At 45.0% G+C, this 27,765-nt stretch overlaps 1 protein-coding gene across 1 annotated transcript; it reads left to right on the top strand.

The window, feature by feature from the left end:
- Positions 1-725: 725 nt before the first annotated feature.
- Positions 726-27,545, top strand: LOC139159082 (vomeronasal type-2 receptor 26-like). The gene is made up of 6 exons (XM_070736445.1): positions 726-942; positions 3,682-4,013; positions 8,279-9,073; positions 10,978-11,190; positions 25,594-25,720; positions 26,641-27,545. Exons 1-6 carry the CDS (start codon positions 726-728, stop codon positions 27,543-27,545), a joined length of 2,589 nt encoding a protein of 862 aa, XP_070592546.1.
- The last annotated feature ends 220 nt before the right edge of the window (positions 27,546-27,765 follow it).

The raw sequence follows: 27,765 nt of genomic DNA on the forward strand, positions 1-27,765 counted from the left end.
TAAATATGTCAAAGGGTTAAATAGGGTTCAGGAGGGAAGTGTTTTTAATAGGAAAGTGAACACAAGAACAAGGGGACACAATCTGAAGTTAGTTGGGGGAAAGATCAAAAGCAACATGAGAAAATATTATTTTACTGAAAGAGTAGTAGATCCTTGGAACAAACTTCCAGCAGACATGGTTGGTAAATCCACAGTAACTGAATTTATCATGCCTGGGATGAACATATCTCCATCCTAAGATAAAATACAGGAAATAGTATAAGGGCAGACTAGATGGACCATGAGGTCTTTTTCTGCCGTCAGTCTTCTATGTTTCTATGTTTCTATATCTCTGATTTTTCACTAACATGTTTTTCATGTTAGTGCCTCTGCACATGGAACTCCAAAGAAATTCAAGTTCCCCAGAGTAGTTACTTCCCACTATAATTATTGCCACCCAGTCTTCTGCTCCTTCTCCAGTGACTCCCTTTGATGTATACATCAAACTGAAGCAATATGGAAGAGATCTTGCATTAGAAAACAATAAATGCCTCTGTGTGGCACAAGTTTTGATATAGTCAGGGGCTGTGCTCTCCAATGTCCCTTTGTCTCCTTTCCCAGTGAAGCTTGGTTTGTCTCTGAATCAGGAAAGCCACTAGCATTTCCTTTTTCTGAGAGTGCTTTGCAGTCTTCTGAATCTACTTTTAATGTAATGCAGAAAGGGGATTGATTCAGCCCTATAAAATATGCATCTTCTGTTTCTGCTTCTACTTATGATGCTTCTGGTATTTCAGCCAGTCTTTGGGAAGCTTGGAAGGAAGTGCTCTCAGAGTTTGAAACACCAAGACGGAATAAGACCATGGAGTTATTACAGGCCAGGAGACCATCTCATTAGTATAGTCCTCACTGCAACAAGAATAACACATTCAGCATTGCCTTTCAACATGGCTCCTTACAAACAGTCTGAGTAGTAAGTCATTCAGTATGATGGAGTGGCATTCCCTCTATTTACCATTCTTTTCTTCTTGTAATCCTATACTGCAGGATCTGACTAACTTCTTGAATAGTTTTGATTATACTGTTTCCCCTCTTTTGTCTTTTTTGTGGAAGAGACTCAAATCCCAAGATGGGGCAAAAAGAAAATTGAGGTGGGGGGAAGCTAGATCCCCCTCAATCCAATAATTTGCTTAGTTATTGAAATGTCTTGGGGGAAAGGAATCCTCAATCTGAGTATTGTATTGGCAGTTCTGTGTTAGCAAAAACGTCAGAAGGATTTAGGGGTAGTGATTTCTGACAGTCTCAAAATGGGTGAGCAGTGCAGTCAGGCGGTAGGGAAAGCAAGTAGGATGCTTGGCTGAATAGCTAGAGGTATAACAAGCAGGAAGAGGGAGATTATGATCCCGCTATACAGAGCGCTGGTGAGACCCCATTTGGAATACTGTGTTCAGTTCTGGAGACCTCACCTACAAAAAGATATTGACAAAATTGAACGGGTCCAAAGACAGGCTACAAGAATGGTGGAAGGTCTTAAGCATAAAACGTATCAGGAAAGTCTTAATGAACTCAATCTGTATAGTCTGGAGGACAGAAGGAAAAGGGGGGACATGATCGAAACATTTAAATATGTTAAAGGAGACAAGGAGACACAATCTGAAGTTAGTTGGGGGAAAGATCAAAAGCAACATGAGAAAATATTATTTTGCTAAAAGAGTAGTAGATCCTTGGAACAAACTTCCAGCAGATGTGGTAGATAAATCCACAGTAACTGAATTTAAACATGCCTGGGATAAACATATATCCATCCTAAGATAAAATACAGAAAATAGTATAAGGGCAGACTAGATGGACCATGAGGTCTTTTTCTGCTGTCAGACTTCTATGTTTCTATGTCTGTAGATGTTTCTGCTCAGCCCATTTCCATATTTTATAACTGATTTTTGGTTCTTCACTGCCTGATCCTTGTAGGAATACAGATATTGTTACTCTTCTTAGTCAGTTATGAAACATTTGCGGGACACAGTAGCTTAGTGAATAAGATGCTGAGCTTGTCGATCAGAAAGGTCAGCAGTTTGGAGATTCGAATCCCTAGTGACAGGTAATGGAGTGAACTCCAGTTACTTGTCCCAGCTTCTGCCAACCTAGCAGTTCGAAACCACGTAAAAATGCAAGTAGAAAACTGGGAACTACCTTGGGTGAAAAGGTAACAGTGTTCTATGTGTCTTTGATGTTTAGTCATGCCAGCCACATGACCACAGAGAGGTCTTTGGACAGTGCTGGCTGTTTGGCTTTGAAATGGAGAGTAGCACCACCCCCTAGAGCAGTGGTTCTCAACCTTGGGGTCGATCGACCATTTCACAGGGGTCGCCTAAGACCATGGGAAAAGACAAATTTCCAGTGGTGTTAGCAACTAAAGCTTCTATTCTGGCATCTCGGAACATATTTTTACAATCCAACCGATCAGGCATTTACAGGGGGGTGTCCCTCTGACCTCTTGCTAATCAGCTTAAAGATCTGTTGGAAGAATTGGCACTAAATGTATAGTTGGGGGCACCGTTCCCTGTAGGCTGCGCACACCTCCGCCAGTGCACCCCAAAAGGCCCCCCCCGCGCGAGAGAGAGCAAGAGGGGGAGAGATAGAGAAAGAGGGGGAGAGATAGAGAAAGAGAGAGAGAGAAAGAAAGAGAGAGAGAGATGAGAGAGGAAGGAAGGAAGAGAGTGAGAGAGAGGAAGAAAGCAAGATAGAGAATGCGAGAGAAAGAAAGAAAGAGATGAGAGAGGAAGGAAGAGAGTGAGAGAGAGGAAGAAAGAGAGAGAGAAGAGTGGAAGGAAGAGAGAGAGAGAAATGATAGAAAAAGGGGAGAAAAAAGAGAAATGAGAAAATGATTGAGGCAGAGAATGACAGGAAAGAGAGAGAAACAGAGAGAGAAGTGACTCTTGATTTAAAGCATATGATAAAAGCACTTAAATAATAACAGAAAAAACCCCCAACCCTCACCTGTTTTTATGAATAGTTTTGCTGGTTGTTTTAGTTTTAATAGTAATGGATTTTGGTTTTTTTAAATTATTAATTTCTTTTAATAAAAAAGAAGGGATTTATCTATCCATCTATCTATCTATCTATCTATCTATCTATCATTTATTTATTTATTTATTTATTTATTTATTTGTTTGTTTGTTTGTTTGTTTGTTTATTTGTTTATTTATTTGTTTATTTGTTTATTTATTTATTTATTTACACTTCTATGCTGCCCAGGGGACTGCTGCTCAGACACTATACCTTTCCGCCCACACCAGAAAAAAATTAGAGAGAACATTGGTTGGGGGTCACCACAAGATGAGGAACTATATTAAGGGGTCGCGGCATTAGAAAGGTTGAGAACCACTGCCCTAGAGGCAGGCACGATTGGCACATATGTGTGGGGATCTTATGAAAGATCCTCTTCCTTCTTTGATGGTTCTTTCATGATTTAATGACATTGGAGTCTAGTTATTGGACAAATAAAAACCAGCACTTCTACAAATAATGCTATATTTGTGATTATTAAGTCTGCTGGATGAGTATCTCCAACCCATCTTCTCAACTTTCCTAGAAAATGAATGGTAATGCGTGATTATAATTTGCCTTGGCTTTTGGACCAAGATTGACTTAAGACTCAATAGAGTTCTGGAAAAAAAAGAGGAATAAATAAATAAACATATTTGATTTTTTTTAATGATGATGATAACATGAACATTTTTTACAGTAAATTATCTACTGATCAGTCTAGAATTCTATGCTTCATTTTTGCCATTCAAGTGGTGAACAAGATTCCCCACCTCCTGCAAAATCTCACTCTTGGCTACAACATCCATGACAACTATTTGAACACTCTTGGCACTTCAGATGCCCTGCTGGACATGCTCTCTACTGGAGAAGCCAATGTTCCCAACTACAGCTGTGGAAGGAAGGACAACCTTTTGACTCTTCTTGATGGAGCTAAAAGTGACATCTCTATCCAAATGTCAACATTAGTAGGCATGTACAAAACCCCACAGGTTTGTTTGTGTGCATCTTTCTCTATCTGGTAAAGTGAGTGGGGTAGTAGTGGGTGAATGATCCAACCATAACATTTCTGTGGAATTTAAGAACTGCTTTCCACTATTTGCCAATGACTCTAAAGTGTGCAATAGGGTTGATATTCCTGGAGGCGTCTGTAATATGGTAAATGATTTAGCTTTACTAGATAAATGGTCAAAGCAATGGAAACTGCAGTTTAATATTTCCAAATGTAAAATAATGCACTTGGGGGAAAGGAATCCTCAATCTGAGTATTCTATTGGCAGTTCTGTGTTAACAAAAACTTCAGAAGAGAAGGATTTAGGGGTAGTGATTTCTGACAGTCTCAAAATGAGTGAACAGTGCAGTCAGGCGTTAGGGAAAGCAAGTAGGATGCTTGGCTGCATAGCTAGAGATATAAAAAGCAGGAAGAGGGAGATTATGATCCCGCTATATAGAGTGCTGGTGAGACCCCATTTGGAATACTGTGTTCAGTTCTGGAGACCTCACCTAAAAAAAGATATTGACAAAATTGAACGGATCCAAAGATGGGCTACAGGAATGGTGGAAGGTCTGAAGCATAAAACATATCAGGAAAGACTTCATGAACTCAATCTGTATAGTCTGGAGGACAGAAGGAAAAGGGGGGACATGATCGAAACATTTAAATATGTTAAATAAGGTCCAGGAGGGAAGTGTTTTTAATAGGAAAGTGAACACAAGAACAAGGGGACACAATCTGAAGTTAGTTGGGGGAAAGATCAAAAGCAACGTGAGAAAATATTATTTTACTGAAAGAGTAGTAGATCCTTGGAACAAACTTCCAGCAGACGTGGTTGGTAAATCCACAGTAACTGAATTTTAAAATGCCTGGGATAAACATATATCCACCCTAAGATAAAATACAGAAAATTGTATAAGGGCAGACTGGATGGACCATGAGGTCTTTTTCTGCCATCAGTCTTCTATGTTTCTATGTTTCTATGACCATTGTATGTGTCATTGACAGGGATTGAGATCCACAGTGGACAGGGATCAAAGGTGTCTTATGACACCATACTTATTGTTTCAGTGTCTCCTGATGCACATTTTTTGAAGTTGAAGAGAGGCTCTATGTCTACTGAAAAAATCCTGTACAAAAGGATGGTGCAGCACTGATGGCATGGTCATATTTTGTATAGCAAAATTAATGTTTTCAATTATGAACAAACCCAGATTCAATACAATTGGTTCTTCAATGTGTTTCATGGACGTATAGTTACAATTAGGATTAACTACAGCAGTGGATAAACCTTATTAACATAGGACAATTATAATACCCAATAATAATCATAGGAAATTCTTTATTTAAAGATTAACTTTATTCCTCCCACAACTATCCCCCAACCATTAACACAAATCCATGCTCAACTGAGACTAGAGAATATGTGGTCATCAAAGATGAACACTTTGGGTTATTCTATATGTGTTATTTATATGGTGCCTGTTGTGTTTGGCTTTTTAGATGTAAATTGGGGTGTTGTGAGTATTAGCCAATAGTAGTAGTAGTAATAATAATAATAATAATAATAATAATAATAATAATAATAATAATAATAATAATAATGGTTTTATAATTTTTAAGATTTTAAATTGGACTTCTTTTTCATCATTTTGTATTTATATTGTTGTAAGCCACCCTGAGTCCTTTGGGATTGGGTGGCATAGAAATCGAATTAGATAGATAGATAGAGATAGATAGATAGATAGATAGATAGATAGATAGATAGATAGATAGATAGATAGGGTAAGGTAAGGTAAGGTAAGGTAAGATAAGATAAGATAAATAAATAAAAACAAATGAGACAGTATAAATGACAATTTCTTAATTGTCAAGTATTTAAACACAAAAATTCCTAAACATCATTAGGAATATTTACTGAAGCAAAATTTGAACAGCTAGGTACAATATTTAAATATGAACTATGTATCCAATTCTCTTATAAAGAACAGATTTGTATATGCAAAGCTCCTGAGAAGATCAGAGCAGATCAGAGCAGAGCAGAGCAGAGAACAGAACAGAACAGAATTCTTTATTGGCCAAGTATGATTGGACACACAATGAATTTGTCATTAGTGCATATGACAAATTAGCCGTCCAGAGTCCTTCTGTTTTTGGTGGGCATATAAATATATTAAACAAGCAAACAAACAAGTATGCTCTCAGTGTACATAAAAGAAAAGATACATTTGTGAAGAAACATGAGCTACAACACTTAATGATTGTCATTGGGTACAAATAAGCAATCAGGAAACAATCAATATTAATGTAAATCATAAGGACACAAGCAACAAGTTACAGTCATAAGTGGGAGGAGATGGGTGATAGGAACAATGAGAAGACTAGTAACAATATAATGCAGTGAACTTAGCGAATAGTTTGACAGTGGGGAGAGAATTATTGGTTCAGCAGAGTGATGGCATTTGGGAAAAACCTGTTCTTGAGTCTAGTTGTCTTGGTGTGCAGTGCTCTGTAGTGTCATTTTGAGGGTAGGAGTTGAAACAATTTATGTCCAGGATTTGAGTTTCACGGCTCTCTTTTTGACTCAAATACAGGTCCTCAATTGCAGGTTGGCAGTAATTGTTTTTTCTGAGGTAGAAGATGTAACACATGTGTTATTTTAATGTCAGTTGCATTAGAAAGAGAGGGATCTCTTATATTATAAGATATTGCCTTTTTTTATTTATTTATTTATTTATTTATTTATTTATTTATTTATTTATTTATTTATTGTTAGAGTTGGACTTCACAACGTCCGCTGGTAAGTTGTTCCATTGGTTGATCGCTCTGACCGTCAGGAAGTTCCTCCTTATCTCCATGTTGAATCTCTCCTTGGTCAGCTTCCAGCCGTTGTTCCTCGTCCGGCCCTCTGGTGCCCTGAAGAATAAAGTGATCCCCTCCTCTCTGTGACATCCCCTCATATACTTGTAGACTGCTATCATGTCTGCTCTGGCCCTCCTTTTCTCTAGGCTATCCATGCCCAGTTCCCTCAGTCTCTCTTTGTAAGTCTTGGTTTCCAATCCCTTAATCATCTTGGTTGCTGTTTTTTGCACCTTCTCCAGAGTTTCAATGTCTCTTTTGAAGTGTGGTGACCAGAACTGAATACAGTACTCCAGGTGTGGTCTGACCAGGGCTTAGTAGAGTGGTATTAAGACTTCCTTGGTCTTGGAGTATATTCCCCTGTTGATGCAGCTTAGGATTGTGTTGGCTTTTTTAGCTGCTGCTGCACATTGTTGGCTCACGTTTAGTTGATATCTTTCCCATGCACTCAGAATTTAATACTTGCATATATTATTGGAACAAAAAAGTTTAAATGAGATATATGAAACATATATCCATTGTAAGATAAAATACAGGAAATAGTATAAGGGCAGACTAGATGGACCATGAGGTCTTTTTCTGCCATCAGTCTTCTATGTTTCTATGTTTCTATATATATGGTTCTGGTTGTAGTAATTTCTAGGGGTAATATAGAAGCTTGATTTGCATTCTTTATTTCAATATTTTTCATCCAAAAGATTCTTTATTTTATATACACTCTTATTATATTATGTATCTTGATTTGCCTAATAGCCAATCAACAATAAACAATTCTAATATGCTCTGATGTGCAAAGTTGTTTTTATTAAAAAGAAACCCTAATACAATGGTACCTCTACTTAAGAATGCCTTTACTTAAGAACTTTTCTAGATAAGAACTGGGTGTTCAAGATTTTTTTGCCTCCTCTTAAGAACCATTTTCTACTTTAGAATCTGAGCCCGGAAAAATTTCCCAGGAAATTTGAGAGTGGCACAAAAGCCCAGCCAGTTTCCTGCCATCTCGGGCTTTTCTGGGCTGCCAGAGGAGCCTTTCGGTGGCGCTTAAAGAGACTTTGGCAGCCTAGAGTGAATGAAGCATTTTCATTTCTCTGGGCGCTTGGAGAGGGAATAAACCAGAGAAAAGAAACACTCCCTTCACTCTGGGCAGTGACTGTCCTCCTCCTCTTCTTCTTCCTCCTCCTCCCACCCAAATTCTGAGCTTTTATTCCTTTCCTATTGGTTTTGCATGCATTATTTGCTTTTACATTGATTCCTATGGGAAAAATTGCTTCTACTTACAAACTTTTCTACTTAAGAACCTGATCACGGAACAAATTAAGTTCTTAAGTAGAAGTACCACTGTATTTGAAACTTGATCTGACTCCAAATACTATATAATACAGCACTCTTCATTGCTTTTTTTAGATCAGTTATGTAACTGCTTCAGAAGATCTGAATGATAAAAGTCAATTCCCTTTTTTCCACCGGATTATCCCCAAAGAAGGGATCCACTATCCAGGAATTGTCCAATTGCTCCTCCATTTCAGGTGGACCTTGATTGGTCTGTTTGCTCCAAATGTAGAGAATGGAGAAAAATTCATGAGAACTTTTACTCCTTTGCTTTTCAGGAATGGTATTTGTGTGGTTATATCACAACTAATATCAACAATTGCACCTACAGAATCCCTCAGGGATGCCATCTCTAACTGGAGACAAGTGAATGTCTTTGTTCACTTCATAGAATACATTTCCCTTTTGGACAGAATTCTTCCTTTCCATTTAGCACTTATACATTTGCCAGGACCCACTGAAGGGAAAGTCTGGATTATGACAGTTTTAGGGGGATTTTCAATGAGAAAGCACAAACTTTTCAAATACCTCCATAGTATTTGGACCTTTGCTTTTCAGGAGAAAAAAACCCCAAAAGATCATGCCTTTTATCCCAAATTCTTTGCGGGACCTACATTACAAGGTTGGTTTTTTCACTGTCTCTTTTCAAAGCACCTCTTTTCTGTAAAAGGCCGGAGAAGATGCACCCAGAAATTTCCACTGCAGACCCAAGAGAAATGGAACAGGATTAAGATAACAAATAAGTACGGTGTTTATACTGTTGTTAAGACTCTGGCCCATGTCTTGAATGCTGCATATTCCTCCAGATCAAGGAGGAGAAGTAAGGAGAGCAAACAGATGTTTGGATATCCAAGACTACAGTCATGGCAGGTAGGAAATCCCATAAAGAAATTCAAAGGAGAAAAGGTAGAACCATCTCAATCTCTTTATGTTACAAAAGACCCCACAGACTGGGCAATCCAATCCCACAAGGCATAAAATGATAGAAAGGTAAAGGTAAAGATAAAAAGATAGATAAATACAAAGATAAAGAAAGAGCTAAAGAGCTAAAGAGCTAAAGAGCTAAAGAGCTAAAGAGCTAAAGAGCTAAAGAGCTAAAGAGCTAAAGAGCTAAAGAGCTAAAGAGCTAAAGAGCTAAAGAGCTAAAGAGCTAAAGAGCTAAAGAGCTAAAGAGATAAAGAGATAAAGAGATAAAGAGCTAAAGAGATAAAGAGATAAAGAGATAAAGAGATAAAGAGATAAAGAGATAAAGAGATAAAGAGATAAAGAGATAAAGAGATAAAGAGATAAAGAGATAAAGAGATAAAGAGATAAAGAGATAAAGAGATAAAGAGATAAAGAGATAAAGAGATAAAGAGATAAAGAGATAAAGAGATAAAGAGATAAAGAGATAAAGAGATAAAGAGATAAAGAGATAAAGAGATAAAGAGATAAAGAGATAAAGAGATAAACTTCTGAGAAATATTCTTCATTTATTGGATGAGCATGTTATTCTCAATTTCTGCAAAGAAGAGATTGTTACTTGAAAAAGATCCTCTCATATTTCTTATTTTCAGCTCTTGTAGATCAACATGGCTCTTCTCCTTGTTGTCTTTCCTCAAGACTAACAAAAGCTCCATTGATCTCTTTCTTGGTTTCTTTACCATTAGTTAAATGGGATCCACTTTTTCTGCAATGTCTTCTCCAAGTGTGATGCCCGGAAGGGGACTTTTACTTGAGTTGAAATCTCCCCAAACCAAAATGTTTAGGCCTGAGATTCTTGTGGATTCTGTTTATCTCCCATAGTCTTACAATATACATATAATTAACTCACTTGTTCTTGTTTCTCGTCTGGTTTATTTGGTAAAAGATTAACCTGGGAAGTTTCTTTTTGAAAAATCTATGCCTTATGGATTGTTCCCTGTTGTTTTTTCTTAATTTTTTTGGTTATGTGTTTGATTTACTTGCCTTAGCATTTTCCCTACCTTTTTCTCCCTATAATTGCAGTTGCATTTTGTCAATATCAGTTTGTGAAATTTGATGAAACTTTGTTTTCACTTTTGAAGATCATGGTGACACTTGTGCATCAAAGCAAGTATATTTACAAGTTCAACAAAATGTAGAAGGGAGATTCAAATGGGAAGAGACCATGTGGGATAAAACAGGTTTTCTGCTTTTAAAATTACTACAAGCAAGTAGGATGCTTGGCTGCATAGCTAGAGGTATAACAAGCAGGAAGAGGGAGATTATGATCCTGCTATATAGAGCGCTGGTGAGACCACATTTGGAATACTGTGTTCAGTTCTGGAAACCTACAAAAAGATATTGACAAAATTGAACGGGTCCAAAGACGGGCTACAAGAATGGTGGAAGGTCTTAAGCATAAAACGTATCAGGAAAGACTTCATGGACTCAATCTGTATAGTCTGGAGGACAGAAGGAAAAGGGGGGACATGATCGAGACATTTAAATATGTCAAAGGGTTAAATAAGGTCCAGGAGGGAAGTGTTTTTAATAGGAAAGTGAACACATGAACAAGGGGACACAATCTGAAGTTAGTTGGGGGAAAGATCAAAAGCAACATGAGAAAATATTATTTTACTGAAAGAGTAGTAGATCCTTGGAACAAACTTCCAGCAGACGTGGTTGGTAAATCCACAGTAATTGAATTTAAACATGCCTGGGATAAACATATCTCCATCCTAAGATAAAATACAGAAAATAGTATAAGGGCAGACTAGATGGACCATGAGGTCTTTTTCTGCCGTCAGACTTCTATCTTTCTATGTTTCTAGTTCCATCCATTTCTGGAGAACAATGAATTTTGCAATCTATCCCAGCAAAAACTGTATTTAGACCAAAATGGAGATGTAGCAGCAGATCTGAACATCCTGAGCTTGGTCATTCTCCCGAAGGGGGATCCCATCAAAGAGCAGCTGGGCAGTTTTGAAAGGCAGAGACTTAGCATCAACCAAGATGCTATTTCAAGGCTGATCTTCCTCAACAAGGTATGGGGTATATTGCTGTCTTGTCTGTGTTTTCCAAAGTTATGGGACCCATTTCAAGTGGATTAAGCCTGATCACCACTTTCATTGAGAATTGAATATGAAGAATAGAGCACTAGAGATTTCTTAATTATTTAAACAAAGAGTTTTAGATGTTAATGCACAAACTGATATTGAGGCACTTGCTAAGTGCAGGTCATTGAAATGGTTAGCCAAGAACAAAACAGCCTTTCAACTAGAAAAATACCTGACAATGGGTCTGAGCCAATACCATAGAACAGCACTCACTAGAGCAAGATTTGAGCAGTTAGATTCTATGCTTAGATACAGACGATTCCACCAAGTAACATATTTTGAGAGAACATGTATTTGCCCCCCAGAGGCGGAGTAAAGACTCTGTGACATATATTGTGGATTAAGGGTCATTTATTAATTATCATAAATTTAAATTACTTTAAATAAATTTAAATACGTAACTTTGAATATATAATTCAAACAGACTAAGGACCTGCAGAGCCAAACTAACGGGGCTGAAATTCCTACCATAACATTCCTTGGCAACATTGGGCAATGAACTCCTTGCTGAACCAGGTGGAGGTACCACCTTCACCTGGATCAAACCACGCCCCTTCGTGTGGGAGGAATTCACCCTCCAATCCCCGGGGGAGATTGGATCCGATGATTCCCATGGACATCCTCTCTCCAATCCCCGACGTTGCTCAAACCTCTAGTTCCTGGAGAGAGGCGGTCCATCACCCTTAAATGATGCCCGAAAGGAGCATGCGCAGTTGCTTCTAATTGCCCATTTCCGCCCCCAAACTGCCAACCCCCAGTGACCAAAGGGAGGCCTATTTAAACAACTCAAAGCACCGCACCCCCTAACCAATCCAGTCCGCACCGTCAGTGTGGAATAGGCGAAAAAACGGCCGCCTCTAAAGGGGAGGCCACAAAAAATTCCTATTCGGCCCCTAAGGCGACCTCCTTAGGACACACTGTTGATAGCGGAGGGTGGGCGGGTGTTCGCTGTAAAGCGCCATGGGGGTCCCTTCCGGATCGCCCTATAAATAGGGCGATCAGGGACCCGGCAGAGCAAACCAGCAGCGCGCTTTCATTGGCGCGCTGCCAGAAGCCGAACTTCCGGGTTCCGAATGAACCCGGAAGTGCTGAGCCCTGAGAAGAGCTGGCTCAGCATCGCCCCCGCCCTGTGGCAATTTCAGCCGGCGGATTTAAACAAACCACCGGCTGTGCATTTGCCCCCCAGAGGCAGAGTAAAGACGCTGAGACATATATTGTGGATTAAGGGTCATTTATTAATTATCATAAATTTAAATGTCTTTAAATAAATTTAAATACGTAACTTTGAATATATAATTCAAACAGACTAAGGACCTGCAGAGCCAAACTAACGGGGCGGAAATTCCTACCATAACATTCCTTGGCAACATTGGGCAATGAACTCCTTGCTGAACCAGGTGGAGGTACCACCTTCACCTGGATCAAACCACGCCCCTTCGTGTGGGAGGAATTCACCCTCCAATCCCCGGGGGAGATTGGATCCGATGATTCCCATGGACATCCTCTCTCCAATCCCCGATATTGCTCAAACCTCTAGTTCCTGGAGAGAGGCGGTCCATCACCCTTAAATGATGCCCGAAAGGAGCATGCGCAGTTGCTTCTAATTGTCCATTTCCGCCCCCAACCTGCCACGGAGGGGGGGTCAGATCTCAATTTTGGCCCACCCAACCCCCACCCAGCCTCCTAAACTAGTTCCTGGAGGCACCTCTGCAGGTCCGATAGGAAAATGGCATCCCCCTCATCTGAGAAGTGAACGCCGTCGGCCCGGTAGAGCCAGGGGGTTCCAAATTTTATCAGGGGATGCTTCACTACACCCCCCCCCAACTCCCCCACCACCCTTCCAATGGCCTGGTTGACCCTTAACCTGGCCTAGTTCACAGCTTTAGGTGAGATAGCATTCCGCCAGACCAGTCTGGGGAGAATCTCTGACCACACTATGCGTGTGCCTGGATATGCAGTGGTGATGGCCTGCAGATCTTCGCGAGCCTGGATGCTCACCGCCAAGCCACTCAAAACACTGAGGTCATTGCGCCCGAGGTGGATCACCAGCAACTCGGGGGCTCTCCCGGACCGACACTGCTCAAAAAGCAGGGGGCAGAGCCCCTCCCAGCACATTCCCCTGCGGCCCATCCAGACGACGTCCATCCTGGAGCCCAAGGAAAACTGCGATCCGACAGGAGACCTCGCAGCAAAACAGCCGGCCCAAAAGCCAAACCATGGGCCGGAAAAACAGCAACGGCTGAAACAACAAACCAAACAATTAAAACGGCCAATACCCGGGTCCCTATCGGGGAAGCCTAACGTATGAATGGAAGGGGCCTGCCTGTAACCCTTGCTAGCCCTGAACTCCAAAATTCCTTACCTGTCCTGTGGTATGCAGCCCGGGTGCTTGGAGCAATTGACAGCCCAAAGGCCCGATCTGCCTCCTGCCTCCCTGGTTCTGTAGCCCCGCCAGGTTCCCTAAGATCCCTACAAATTCCTGCTGTCTCCCATTCGGCTGGCCACAGTGAATGGCGCCACCTTCCTCCTAGCATCACCCCAAAGCCAAGGAAACCCGAGGCATCGGAGTGCAATGGCAAGTCTGCTTGGAGAAGCAAATCTTGCTGCCAGAAGGAAATCCCATTAAATCAGGCCAGGGATGTCTGCCATACCCGCAAGTCTTCTCTGGCCCCTGCATTGAGCTGCACACGATGATGGGGCGAGCTTAATCCCTGCATGGAGGAATACAGTCTGCGTAAAAACGCCCTACCGGGAGCAATTACCCGGCATGCGAAGTTAAGCAGCCCTGTAAGCTCCAGAAGCTGTTTGAGGGTTACCTTTTTATGGGGTGAATAGGCCGATATTCCCCTAGGGCTTTCTTGGGCACCACCCAGGGGGGGGACCCTCCTATTAGGCATGGGGGGAAGGGGCCCAGGACCCTCCCTTCGTCTACCTCTTTCTTAATCTTAGCTCTAACTAAATCGTCATTACCCAAAACTGACTTCAAATTCTTTGACATAAAGGCCTTACGTGGACCCCGATAAGGGATACTAAAGCCTTCACAAAAGCCCCAAAGGATAGCAGCCACCCTCTCTGGTGGGTGGTACCCTTGCAGGAGTTCGTCCAAGCGCTCAAGCTTGACCGGACTGGGCCCCTTGCGTCGCAGGAACGGCTAGCTTACTTTTGTTCCTGTTTCCACCGGGACGTGTGCACATGTGGGTGGCATGGGAACCCCCACACTTACCGCAAGCATGCCGGAACTTACAAGAAGAGCCCTTGGCACTGTACTCAAAACAAAGCTGGGTGGTTCGAACACCCTGCCCCGCAGCAGCGCGGGGTGCAGCCGGCTCCTCCTCCATTAGATGACCGCTATCGGTCCGCTGACCCGACCCGCTCTTACGGGTCGCCTGAAACCATAGGTCGGGCACTTCCCGATCCCAGAGGAGAGAAGGGTCAAAAGCCACCCTCATCCGGAATGCCTCATCATAGTTCTGCCAGGCATCCCCCTTGACCTCGAAGTATGCCATGGCAATGAGGTCGATGTATTTAAGTAGTGCCATAGCCCTACCCGGTTCCTTTTGTATTATAACAGTGGCATAGGTCAAAAAGGCATACAGCCAAGACCTGAAACTTCTGGGGACCTTGACCTTTTTGGCCCGATCGGTCCAAGCTTCCTCCTCCCTCTCCTTCTTGGGAACCTCCCTATTTAACAGGGTATAGAGGTCGATATATTCTCCCCTCCAAATCTTATCCCTAATCGAGGGGTGCAAATGATATCCCAAGGGGGTTGATGGAAGGCCTACAGGCACCGCCCCCATGGCAGCAGCCATGGGGTCGGTCGAGGTGGCCACACTGTTACTGGCCGTCCCTGCCACAGAAAAGGCCGCCGCAAGGGAAGAAAAACCCGGCACTGTCACCGACCCAGCTACCCCAACAGGAGCTACCTGGGGTCCTCCACTGGGGTCATGTTGAGCGATGACCCGGTTGGCCCCGAAGATCCGGGCAATGGTTGGAGCCACTGTGTATTAGAAATACTACCCTGGCTCCCCCCCGCGGTGGACCCCGTGTTCACCATTGGCGCCCCGGCCGGGACCAAAGCCGGTTGCACGGTCGCACCCCAAACTTGGGAGCATACCGTAGGCGTGCTGGACCCCAAAGGGGGAGCCATGCTGGCCGGCCCCGCCGGGGGGGTTACGGTGGATAACCCCCGTACAACCGGTGTGGGTGCAATGGATACTGACTCACCCCTGCCATCCAATGGGGCCCCGAGGGCCCCGGCCGTTGAACTGGCATCCTGTACCGTCGGGTCGCTCTGGTCCGGAGCTGGATCTTGTGCATCCCTGCTGACAGGGGCTCCCAATGCTGCCGAGGGCCTGGATCCGCTGTGGGGCTCCCAATGCTGCCGAGGGCCTGGATCCGCTGTGTGCCCCGAAGGCGGCTTCCCAGCGGGCGTCCAGCGGGCGTCCATTTACTAGGCGATCTAGTAAAGCGGAAAAAGATTGAGCCGAGATAATGGGTTCGGGGCCTGGGGTGGCTTGGCTGACAGGAGAGGGTTGCGCACGAGGGGTAGGAACTATCTCCCCCGCCTCCCTAGCCCATAATGAAGGGACCCTCGCCCTCCGAGGGCGAGGATCCAGGGGGCCCTGGGTAGGGGCACGCCTCTTGGGAGCCATGTAGACAATCCCTCTAAAATCCAGGGGTAAAGTTAAGATCGTAGGCCCAAACCAGGCCTGCTCACCCCCAGCCACCCGGAAGGGAGGTCTTGGGGTTCAGGAAACCCTGGGACACTGTTAACAGGGAAAAACCTGGATGCCCCCACAACCCAGGCCAAGACACCCGAACGGGGGGGGGCTGGGACCAGATCGCACCACTAGGTGCAGTACTTGATCCCACTACCCTGCACTAAGGCCACCCTTGCCTCGAAGTGCCCAAATCCCCTTGTCCCAAATCAAGAGGCTTATCTTCCTTTAGCCCTTACCAGCCCACCTTAGTAAAACACACCCCCCCGTGGAGAATTGGGGGGGCAGGGGGGGGAAGTGGTGTGTGCGTGCGTGTGGGGGGGTTGACTCCCCTTAAGGGGGGAGAGAGGCCTGCCCGCTAACCCCCAACGCAAACAAAATCCCGTTCCTAAAATGACATTTATTTTTATTTTCTATTTTTACAAAAATAAATTAATTTAGCTGAGCTAATCAATTAAAGACTTAATTAAATATTAATTAAATATTAATTAAATAATTAATTAATCGAGAATTAACTCCACAAAATGTCCCAAATTAATATTAATATTAATATTGAATATTAATTATTAATTCAATATTAATTAAATAATTAATCAATTAATTCCAAAATGAATTTATTTTTATTTCCTCTATTTTTTACAAAATGAAATTATTTCAACTAAGATAGTAAATTAAAGAAAAATTGCCTACTGGGTGAGGCCCCTTAGGCCTCGTTATCCTCTACACCCCCACACCCGTCCCGAGAGTAGGCCATCCTACACTTTCACTCCTAAAATAAATGAATGAAAGAAAATTAAAAAGTCAGAGGCCCGTAAGCCACTGACCCGACAAGCCTGAGATGAGGCCTCGTTAGGCCCCACCACGTGGTCCTGACGAGCGAGCAGCCTACGTCTGGTCACTCCTCTGTTCGCTGTAAAGCGCCATGGGGGTCCCTTCCGGATCGCCCTATAAATAGGGCGATCAGGGACCCGGCAGAGCAAGCCGGCAGCGCGCTTTCATTGGCGCGCTGCCAGAAGCCGAACTTCCGGGTTCCGAATGAACCCGGAAGTGCTGAGCCCTGAGAAGAGCTGGCTCAGCGTCGCCCCCGCCCTGTGGCAATTTCAGCCAGCGGCTTTAAACAAACCACCGGCTGTGCATTTGCGGTGCACCATAAATAGAAGTTATTTATTTATTTATTTATTTATTTATCCATTCATTCATTCATTCATTTATTTATTTATTTATTTATTTGTTTGTTTGTTTCTTTGTTTATTTATTTATTTATTTATTTATTTATTGGATTTGTATGCCGCCCCTCTCCGCACACTCTGGGCGGCTAACAACTGCAATAAAACAATATATAACAAAATCCAATACTAAAAACAGTTAAAAGCCCATTATATAAAAACCAATCATACATACAGACATACCATGCATAAAATTATAAAGGCCTAGGGGGGAAGTATATCTCAGTTCCCCCATGCCTGGCGGCAGAGGTGGGTTTTAAACAACTTTCGAAAAGCAAGGAGGGTGGGGGCAACTCTGATATCTGGGCGGAGCTGGTTCCAGAGGGTCAGGGCCACCACAGAGAAGGCTCTTCTCCTGGGTCCCGCCAAATGACATTGTTTAGTCAACGGGACCTGGAGAAGGCCAACTCTGTGGGACCTAACCGGTCTCTGGGATTCGTGTGGCAGAAGGCGGTCCCAGAGATATTCTGGTCCGATGCCATGAAGGGCTTTATAGGTCATAACCAACACTTTGATTTGTGACCGGAAATTGATCGGCAACCAATGCAGACTGCGGAGTGTTGGTGTAACATGGGCATGCCTTGGGAAGCCCATGATTGCTCTCGCAGCTGCATTCTGCACGATCTGAAGTTTCCGAACATTTTACAAAGGTAGCCCCATGTAGAGAGCTGGATGGTGGGAAATGGACGGATCCAGGACCACCATCTGGTCAGGTCTGAAGGAGATTCTTGGATGAGGAGTAAAACATTTTAGAATAGAATAGAACACAACAGAACACAACAGAACACAACAGAACACAACAGAACACAACAGAACACAACAGAACACAACAGAACACAACAGAACACAACAGAACACAACAGAACACAACAGAACACAACAGAACACAACAGAACACAACAGAACACAACAGAACACAACAGAACACAACAGAACACAACAGAACACAACAGAACACAACAGAACACAACAGGCATCACCTGACAACAACAGAGACACGGGGAAGAGGCTAGGTGGAATATCGAGAGCTGAGCGGCACTGCTGAGTCAGAGGGGCCGAGATTGGTGGCTGATATATAGAGAACTGAAAAGCCTGCCTCAGAGACTTTGGAGGACAGAACTCATATACCTAGGAGAACAAGAGAAAGACATGAGGGTGCCAGCCTGTGGCAGGGGTGCCGGCCTGTGGCAGGGGTGCCGGCCTGTGGCAGGGGCTGTCACCACAGACCTGAAGGAAAATATACCAGGACGTTCTTCCTGAACATCTTTCCCCTGAACATCCCTACCCCCAAAAAACAAAACAAATCCCCCCCCCCCCAGGGACTGAGAGCTGCATTGCTGACCTGATGGACAATTGTTTTTAATTACTTCCTATATTTCTTAAGAATTTTAAGCATCGTAGAACTTGCACTTTATATTCTTTCTATTTTTATATTCTATTTTATATTGTATATTCTGAGACTTTTAGTAATGTTTTTATGACTATTAACTATTTTATTAATTTAATCTATTTTTAACTATTGGGGATTTCTTAACTATGGATGATTGGGATGTATGTAACACTGTGCATGAGACGAATGATTGGTATGATTGGGATGGTTGGGGGGGGTCACGGTATGGATGAGGTGAATGGTAACAGTATGAATGACGGATTTGGGCCACCTGACACCCGAGAGGCGGGAGGGGAAGGGGCATCGATCTCTGGGGTGGCAGAGGGTCGGAATATCCCGGTATTGCTGGGGAGAGGCAGATATGGCGGGGGCCACGGAGTTAGCCGTTCCAGGGGAACGAGGGATCGTTGCCTTATAATGATCCCTTGTTCTGGCTCCGTGAGCCCAACCTTGGACGCTGGTGATGAGTGCAATTCTGGCCCTGGGCTCAGGTTGCTGCTGCTTAATGCCAGGTTGCTGGTAAATAAAGCTCTCCTCATCCTGGATTTGATCCTGGATGAGGAGGCCGACCTGGCATGTATTACTGAAACCTGGCTGGGCCCAGAGGGAGGAGTTCCTCTCTCTGGAATCTGCCCAGCCGGGTTTCAGATATGGCATCAACCTCGACCCCAGGGAAGGGGGGGAGGAGTGGCTATTATAGCCAGGGAGCGCCTTTGCCTATGTGGACTCATTGCTCCAGAGATTGCGGGTTGCGAGTCTCTCCTGATGAAGTTGGACTTAGGGGTTCAGATGGGCTTATTTCTCACGTACCTGCCTCCCAGCTACGTGTCAAAAGCCCTGCCTGTGCTACTCGAGGAGGTAGCCGGGTTGGCGGTGGAGTTCCCCAGACTTATTGTCTTGGGGGACTTCAACCTGCCGTCACTCGGCGAAACCACTGGGTTGGCACAGGAGTTCATGGCCACCATGACAGCCATGGACCTGACTCAAGTAGTTCAGGGTCCGACTCATGAGGGAGGACACACACCTGGCATGGTATTCCTCTCTGAGCAATTGAGTAATGGTCTGAGACTAAGGGGCTTAGAAGCAGTGCCTTTGTCATGGTCAGACCATTTTCTACTACGGCTTGACTTCCTGGCTCCAATCCTTCCCCGCAGGGAGGCGGAACCAATTAAGATGTTCCGCCCCAGACGCCTGATGGACCCAGAGGGCTTTCAGACGGCGCTTGGGGTTATCCCAGAGGCACTTGTCCACAGTTCGGCAGAGTGTCTTGCGAAAGCCTGGAACGAGGCTGCAGCAGAGGCCCTTGACCGGATTCCGCCTTTGCGACCTCTCCGTGGCGCTAGACCCCGTAGAGCTCCATGGTTCAACGAGGAGCTCTGGGAGTTGAAACGCCAGAAGAGACGTCTAGAGAAGCGATGGAGGAAGAGTAGGTCTGAATCTGATCGAACACTTGTAAGAGCTTTTATTAAGACTTACAAAGTGGCGCTCAAGGCGGCAAGATGCGCGTACCATGCCACCTTGATTGCATCAGCGGAATCCCGCCCGGCCGCTCTGTTTAGGGTGACCCGCTCCCTTCTTAATCAGGGGGGAGTTGGGGAGCCCTTGCAGAGTAGTGCCGAGGACTTTAACACGTTTTTCGCTGATAAAGTCGCTCGGATTCGGGCCGACCTCGACTCCAATTGTAAAACAGAGTCGACTGACAACGAGTCAGTCGAGGTGACTGGGGCACGTACTTGTCCACCTGTCTGGGAAGAGTTTGATCTGGTGACACCTGATGAAGTAGACAAGGCCACTGGAGCTGTGAGTTCCGCCACCTGTTTACTGGATCCGTGTCCCTCCTGGTTGGTTTCGGCCGGCAGGGAGGTGACACGGAGCTGGGCCCAGGAGATTACCAACGCTTCCTTGGGGAGGGGAGCTTTTCCATCACTCTATAAAGAAGCGCTTGTGCGCCCCCTCCTCAAGAAGCCCTCCCTGGACCCAGCTGTGCTTAATAACTACCGTCCAGTCTCCAACCTTCCCTTTATGGGGAAGGTTGTTGAGAAGGTGGTGGCACTCCAACTCCAGCGGTCCTTGGAAGAAGCCGATTATCTAGGTCCCCAGCAGTCGGGTTTCAGGCCCGGTTACAGCACGGAAACTGCTTTGGTCGCGTTGATGGATGATCTCTGGCGGGCCCGGGACAGGGGTTTATCCTCTGTCCTGGTGCTCCTTGACCTCTCAGCGGCTTTCGATACCATCGACCATGGTATCCTTCTGCACCGGCTGGAGGGGTTGGGAGTGGGAGGCACTGTTCTTCAGTGGTTCTCCTCCTACCTCTCTGGCCGGTCGCAGTCGGTGTTAGTGGGGGGACAGAGGTCGACTCCTAGGTCTCTCCCTTGTGGGGTGCCTCAGGGGTCGGTGCTCTCCCCCCTGCTATTTAACATCTACATGAAACCGCTGGGCGAGATCATCCAAGGACATGGGGTGAGGTATCATCAATATGCGGATGATACCCAGCTTTACATCTCCACCCCATGCCCAGTCAACGAAGCGGTGGAAGTGATGTGCCGGTGCCTGGAGGCTGTTGGGGCCTGGATGGGTGTCAACAGACTCAAGCTCAACCCGGATAAGACGGAGTGGCTGTGGGTTTTGCCTCCCAAGGACAACTCCATCTGTCCGTCCATTACCCTGGGGGGGGAATTATTGACCCCCTCAGAGAGGGTCCGCAACTTGGGCGTCCTCCTCGATCCACAGCTCACATTAGAACAACATCTCTCAGCTGTGGCGAGGGGGGCGTTTGCCCAGGTTCGCCTGGTGCACCAGTTGCGGCCCTATCTGGACCGGGACTCATTGCTCACAGTCACTCATGCCCTCATCACCTCGAGGTTCGACTAATGTAATGCTCTCTACATGGGGCTACCTTTGAAAAGTGTTCGGAAACTTCAGATCGTGCAAAATGCAGCTGCGAGAGCAGTCATGGGCTTACCTAGGTATGCCCACGTTTCTCCATCACTCCGCAGTCTGCATTGGCTGCCGATCAGTTTCCGGTCACAATTCAAAGTGTTGGTTATGACCTTTAAAGCCCTTCATGGCACTGGACCAGAATATCTCCGAGACCGCCTCCTGCCGCACGAATCCCAGCGACCAATTAGGTCCCACAGAGTGGGCCTTCTCCGGGTCCCGTCAACTAAGCAATGTTGGTTGGCGGGCCCCAGGGGAAGAGCCTTCTCTGTGGCGGCACCGGCCCTCTGGAACCAACTCCCCCCGGAGATTAGAACTGCCCCTACTCTTCCTGCCTTCCGTAAACTTCTTAAAACCCACCTTTGCCGTCAGGCATGGGGGAATTGAAACATCTCCCCCTGGGCACGTTTAATTTATATATGGTATGCTTGTGTGTGTGTCTGTTAGTATATGGGGTTTTTTAAATCTTTAAAATTTTAAATTGTTTGATTACTTATGATTTGTTTTTACATGTTGTGAGCCGCCCCGAGTCTTCGGAGAGGGGCGGCATACAAATCGAAGTAATAAAATAAAAATAAAAATAAATAAAACAGAGTCGGCTGACAACGAGTCAGTTGAGGTGACTGGGGCCCGTACTTGTCCACCTGTCTGGGAAGAGTTTGATCTGGTGACACCTGATGAAGGGGACAAGGCCATTGGAGCTGTGAATTCCGCCACCTGTTTACTGGATCCGTGTCCCTCCTGGCTGGTCTTGGCCAGCAGGGAGGTGACACGGAGCTGGGTCCAGGAGATTATCAATGCTTCCTTGGGGAGGGGATCTTTTCCATCATCCTATAAAGAGGCGCTCGTGCGCCCCCTCCTCAAGAAGCCTTCCCTGGACCCAGCCGTACTTAACAACTACCGGCCAGTCTCCAACCTTCCCTTTATGGGGAAGGTTGTCGAGAAGGTGGTGGCACTCCAGCTCCAGCGATCCTTGGAAGAAGCCGATTATCTAGGTCCCCAGCAGTCGGGTTTCAGGCCCGGTTACAGCATGGAAACTGCTTTGGCCGCATTGATGGATGACCTCTGGCGGGCCCGGGACAGGGGTTTATCCTCTGTCCTGGTGCTTCTCGACCATGGTATCCTTCTGCACCGGCTGGAGGGGTTGGGGGTGGGAGGCACTGTTCTTTAGTGGTTCTCCTCCTACCTCTCCGGTCGGTCGCAGTCGGTGTTAGTGGGGGGTCAGAGGTCGATTCCGAGGTCTCTCCCTTGTGGGGTGCCTCAGGGGTCGGTCCTCTCCCCCCTACTATTTAATATCTACATGAAACCGCTGGGTGAGATCATCCAAGGGCACGGGGTGAGGTATCATCAGTACGCTGATGATACCCAGCTTTACATCTCCACCCCATGTCCAGTCAATGAAGTGGTGAAAGTGATGTGCCGGTGTCTGGAGGCTGTTGGGGCCTGGATGGGTGTCAACAGACTCAAACTCAACCCGGATAAGACGGAGTGGCTGTGGGTTTTGCCTCCCAAGGACAATTCCATCTGTTCTTTCATTACCCTGGGGGGGGGGGATTATTGAACCCCTCAGAGAGGGTCCGCAACTTGGGAGTCCTCCTCAATCCACAGCTCACATTAGAGAACCATCTTTCAGCTGTGGCGAGGGGGGCGTTTGCCCAGGTCCACCTGGTGCACCAGTTGCGGCCCTATCTGGACCGGGACTCACTGCTCGCAGTCACTCATGCCCTCATCACCTCGAGGTTCGACTACTGTAATGCTCTCTACATGGGGCTACCTTTGAAAAGTGTTCGGAAACTTCAGATCGTGCAGAATGCAGCTGCGAGAGCAGTCATGGGCCTACCTAGGTATGCCCATGTTTCACCAACACTCCGCAGTCTGCATTGGTTGCCGATCAACTTCCGGTCACAATTCAAAGTGTTGGTTATGACCTTTAAAGCCCTCCATGGCACTGGACCAGAATATCTCCGAGACCGCCTTCTGACCCTGTTGAGGGAATTATTTGTTTAGTAGAGTGATGGCGTTCAGGAAAAAAACTGTTCTTGTGTCTAGTTGTCTTGGTGTGCAGTGCTCTGTAGCTACGTTTTGAGGGTAGGAGTTGGAACAGTTTATGTCCAGGATGCGAATGATCAGTAAATATTTTCACAGCTCTTTTTTGACTCGTGCAGTATACAGGTCCTCAATGGAAGGCGGATTGGCAGCAATTGTTTTTTCTGCAGTTCTACTTGGCTTATGTTTATGTCAACTTCCATTTTCCATAAATTTATTCATTTATTATTTATTTATTACTTAGATTTCTATGCTCCCCTTCTCCGCAAACTCAGGGCGGCTTTCAACAGAACAATTTATTTATTTATTTATTTATTTATTTATTTATTTATTTATTTATGTATGTATTTATTTATTTATTTATTTATTGGATTTGTATGCCGCCCCTCTCCGCAGACTCGGGGCGGCTAACAACAGCAGTAAAACAGTATAACAAAATCCAATACTAAAAAGCAGTTAAAAACCCATTATATAAAAACCAGTCATACATACAAATATACCATGCATAAAATTGTAAAGGCCTAGGGGGAAAGTGTATCTTACTTCCCCCATGCCTGGCGGCAGAGGTGGGTTCTAAGCAGCTTATGAAAGTCAAGGAGGGTGGGGGCAATTCTAATCTCTGGGGGGAGTTCCAGAGGGTCGGGGCCGCCACAGAGAAGGCTCTTCCCCTGAGTCCCACCAAGCGACATTGTTTAGTTCATGGGACCTAACTGGTCACTGGGATTCGTGCAGCAGAAGGCGGTCCCTGAGGTAATCTGGTCCGGTGCCATGAAGGGCTTTATAGGTCATAACCAACACTTTGAATTGTGACCGGAAACTGATCAGCAACCAATGCAGACTCCGGAGTGTTGGAGTAACATGGGCATATTTAGGAAAGCCCATGATAGCTCTCGCAGCTGCATTCTGCACGATCTGAAGTTTCCGAACACTTTTCAAAGGTAGCCTCATGTAGAGAGCATTACAGTAGTCGAGCCTCAAGGTGATGAGGGCATGAGTGACTGTGAGTAGTGACTCCTGGTCCAAATAGGGTCGCAACTGGTGCACCAGGCAAATCTGGGCGAACGCCCCCCTCACCACAACTGAAAGGTGTTTCTCTAATGTGAGCTGTGGATCGAGGAGGACGCCCAAGTTGCGAATCCTCTCTGAGGGGGCCAATGATTCTCCCCCCAGGGTAATGGACGGACAGATGGAATTGTCCTTGGGAGGCAGGACTCACAGCCACTCCGTCTTGTCTGGGTTGAGTTTGAGTTTGTTGACACCCATCCAGGCCCTAACAGTCTCCAGGTACCAGCACATCACTTCCACTGCTTCGTTGACTGGACATGGGGTGGAGATGTATAACTGGGTATCATTGGCATATTGATGATACCTCACCCCATGCCCTTGGATGATCTCACCCAGCGGTTTCATGTAGATATTAAATAGCAGGGGGGAGAGGACTGACCCCTGAGGTACCCCACAAGGGAGAGACCTAGAGGTCGACCTCTGACCCCCCACTAACACTGACTGCGACCGACCGGAGTGGTAGGAAGAGAACCACTGAAGAACAGTGCCTCCCACTCCCAACCCCTCCAGCCGGTGCAGAAGGATACCAAATACAAAAACATATAAGAAATCCAGTAAATAAAGCAGTCTAAGTTTATCTAAAAATAATAATCCTGTTTATCTAAAACCCCAAGTATCTAAATTTATCTAAAACCTCTATTATAAAACAAAATCAATCACATTCATTCTACTGACATTCATGGCCAGAGCAGAGTGTCCATGGTCATCAGCCCCAAGCCTGCCAGCAAAAATGAGGTTTCAAAGATTTATGAAAAGCCAAGAGGGTGGGAGCAGTGCGAATCTCAGGGGGGAGCTGATTCCAAAGGGATGGGACTGCCACAGAGAAGGCTCTACCCCTAGGCGCCATTGTCTAGCTGATAGGACCTGGAGTAGGTTAACTCTGTGGGACCTAATCGGTCGCTGGGAGTCTTAACACATTTTCTTTGGCATTTCTTGTTTTCCTGCTTAGTCTCTGCCTCAGTCCAAATGTGTGGAAAGTTGTCATCCTGGATTTGTGAAGCGAGCTCGGGAGGGAGAACCTATTTGCTGCTATGACTGTGTTTCTTGTCCAGAGGGGAGCATATCCACTCAGGAAGGTGGGTAACACTTTAGGAGAGGATTTTGAATCAAAGAGCAGGTTTAGTGAAAGTGGATTCATCCAGAGTATTTTCATGTAAGTGCAAGACAGACTTTCATAAAAGACGGATTGAAGCTTGGTTCTTTTTTGTTTTCTAATTGTGCAATTCCTTATCTAAAAGAAATAAAAGATCTTGAAGCAGGGGATAAATAGAGATAGGAGGGCATAATAGGTTAGGATTGTGTCTAGGGTTATATATATACAATATATATTTAGATTAGATTAGATTAGATTAGATTAGATTAGATTAGATTAGATTAGATTAGATTAGATTAGATTAGATTAGATTTATTGGATTTATATGCCGCCCCTCTCCGTAGACTCGGGGCGGCTCACAACAATGGTAAACAATACATAGTAACAAATCTAATATTTAGCAATCTAAATTACAGTTTTAAGTTAAAAATCCAAAAGAAGCACACAATCGAATCATACACAAAAACTACATGGGCAAGGGGGAGATGTTTCAATTCCCCCATGCCTGACGGCATAGGTGGGTTTTAAGGAGTTTCCAAAAGGCAAGGAGGGTGGGGACAATCCTAATCTCTGGGGGGAGCTGGTTCCAGAGGGTCGGAGCCACCACAGAGAAGGCTCTTCCCCTGGGTCCCGCCAGATGACATTGTTTAGTCGACGGGACCCTAACCGGTCGCTGGGATTCGTGCGGCAGAAGGCGGTCCCGGAGATATTCTGGCCCGATGCCATGAAGGGCTTTATAGGTCATAACCAACAGATATTGATGTTCCTCTTATCTTCTTTTTTCTATGGAAATACTAAGAAATGCAACTTGGAGAATGCTCCTGCCATTAGGTATTGTCCGAAAAAGGAATGGGCAAAAAGTGCAAAATATTAAATAAGTATTGCTTTTTTTTGTTTTCTTAGATATGGAAAAATGCACCAAGTGCCCAGATAATCAGCATCCAAATGAAGACCAAATCAAATGTATCCCCAAAATTATAATCTTCCTGACTTATGAAGAACCTCTGGGCATCATTCTGGTCTTATTTGTGCTATTCTGGTTCCTAATTACAGGACTTGTTTTAATCATATTCATACAGTATCTAGAAACTCCAATTGTGAAAGCCAACAACCGGGACCTCTCTTACATACTTTTGATCTCCCTCTTGCTTTGCTTCTTATCTCCTTTTCTTTTCATTGGTCAACCAAGGAAAGTCACCTGCCTTCTCCAACAAATGGTTTTCAGTATCACCTTTTCAATTGCCATTTCTTCTCTCTTGGCTAAAACAATAATGGTGGTGCTGGCCTTCCTGGCCACAAAGCCAGGAAACAAAATGAAAAGATGGTTGGGGAAGAGCTTGGCCCATTCCATCATCCTTTCTTGTTCTGCTGTCCAAATTATCATCTGTTTCTTCTGGCTTGGAGTTTCTCCCCCATTCCCCGATTCTGACTTTCATTCCCAGCCTGTAGCAGTCATCCTGCAATGCAATGAAGGGTCTGTTCTCATGTTCTACATCACCCTCAGCTACTTAGGCTTCCTGGCTGCTATCTGCTTCATGGTGGCTTTCCTGGCCAGACATCTTCCTGGGACCTTCAATGAAGCCAAGTTGATCACCTTCAGCATGTTGGTCTTCTGCAGTGTATGGGTGACTTTTGTCCCCACCTATCTGAGCACCAAAGGGAAATACATGGTGGCTGTGCAGGTTTTCTCCATCTTGGCCTCCAGTTCTGGTCTGCTTGTCTGCATCTTCATCCCCAAGTGTTATATTATCATTCTGAGGCCAGACCTGAATATAAAGGAGCAGCTTACAACCAGAAAAAATGTGTAAATGAGAGGCAGAGGAATTTGAACTCTCAACATGTTTCAACAGACCAAATTTATTAAATGACAATGAAGGCAAATTGGTACTGTATTCAGTCTTGTAAAGTATTCAGTCTTGTTAAGGCTGATAATCAAGTTCAGGGGCATATTTGTTCAGCATTGAAGCCGAGATGGTGCAGTGGTTAGAATGCAGTACTGCAGACTGCTTCTTCTGATTGCCTGCTGCC

The sequence above is a fragment of the Erythrolamprus reginae genome, chromosome 2, assembly GCF_031021105.1.
Source record: "Erythrolamprus reginae isolate rEryReg1 chromosome 2, rEryReg1.hap1, whole genome shotgun sequence".
NCBI lineage: Eukaryota > Metazoa > Chordata > Lepidosauria > Squamata > Dipsadidae > Erythrolamprus > Erythrolamprus reginae.

Coding starts and splice junctions, on each gene's coding strand:
- LOC139159082 (XM_070736445.1), top strand. CDS start 726: ATGCATCTTCTGTTTCTGCTTCTACTTATGATGCTTCTGGTATTTCAG. Junction 11,191..25,593: donor GGCTGATCTTCCTCAACAAG/GTATGGGGTATA, acceptor TTTCCTGCTTAG/TCTCTGCCTCAGTCCAAATG. Junction 25,721..26,640: donor GAGCATATCCACTCAGGAAG/GTGGGTAACACT, acceptor TTGTTTTCTTAG/ATATGGAAAAATGCACCAAG.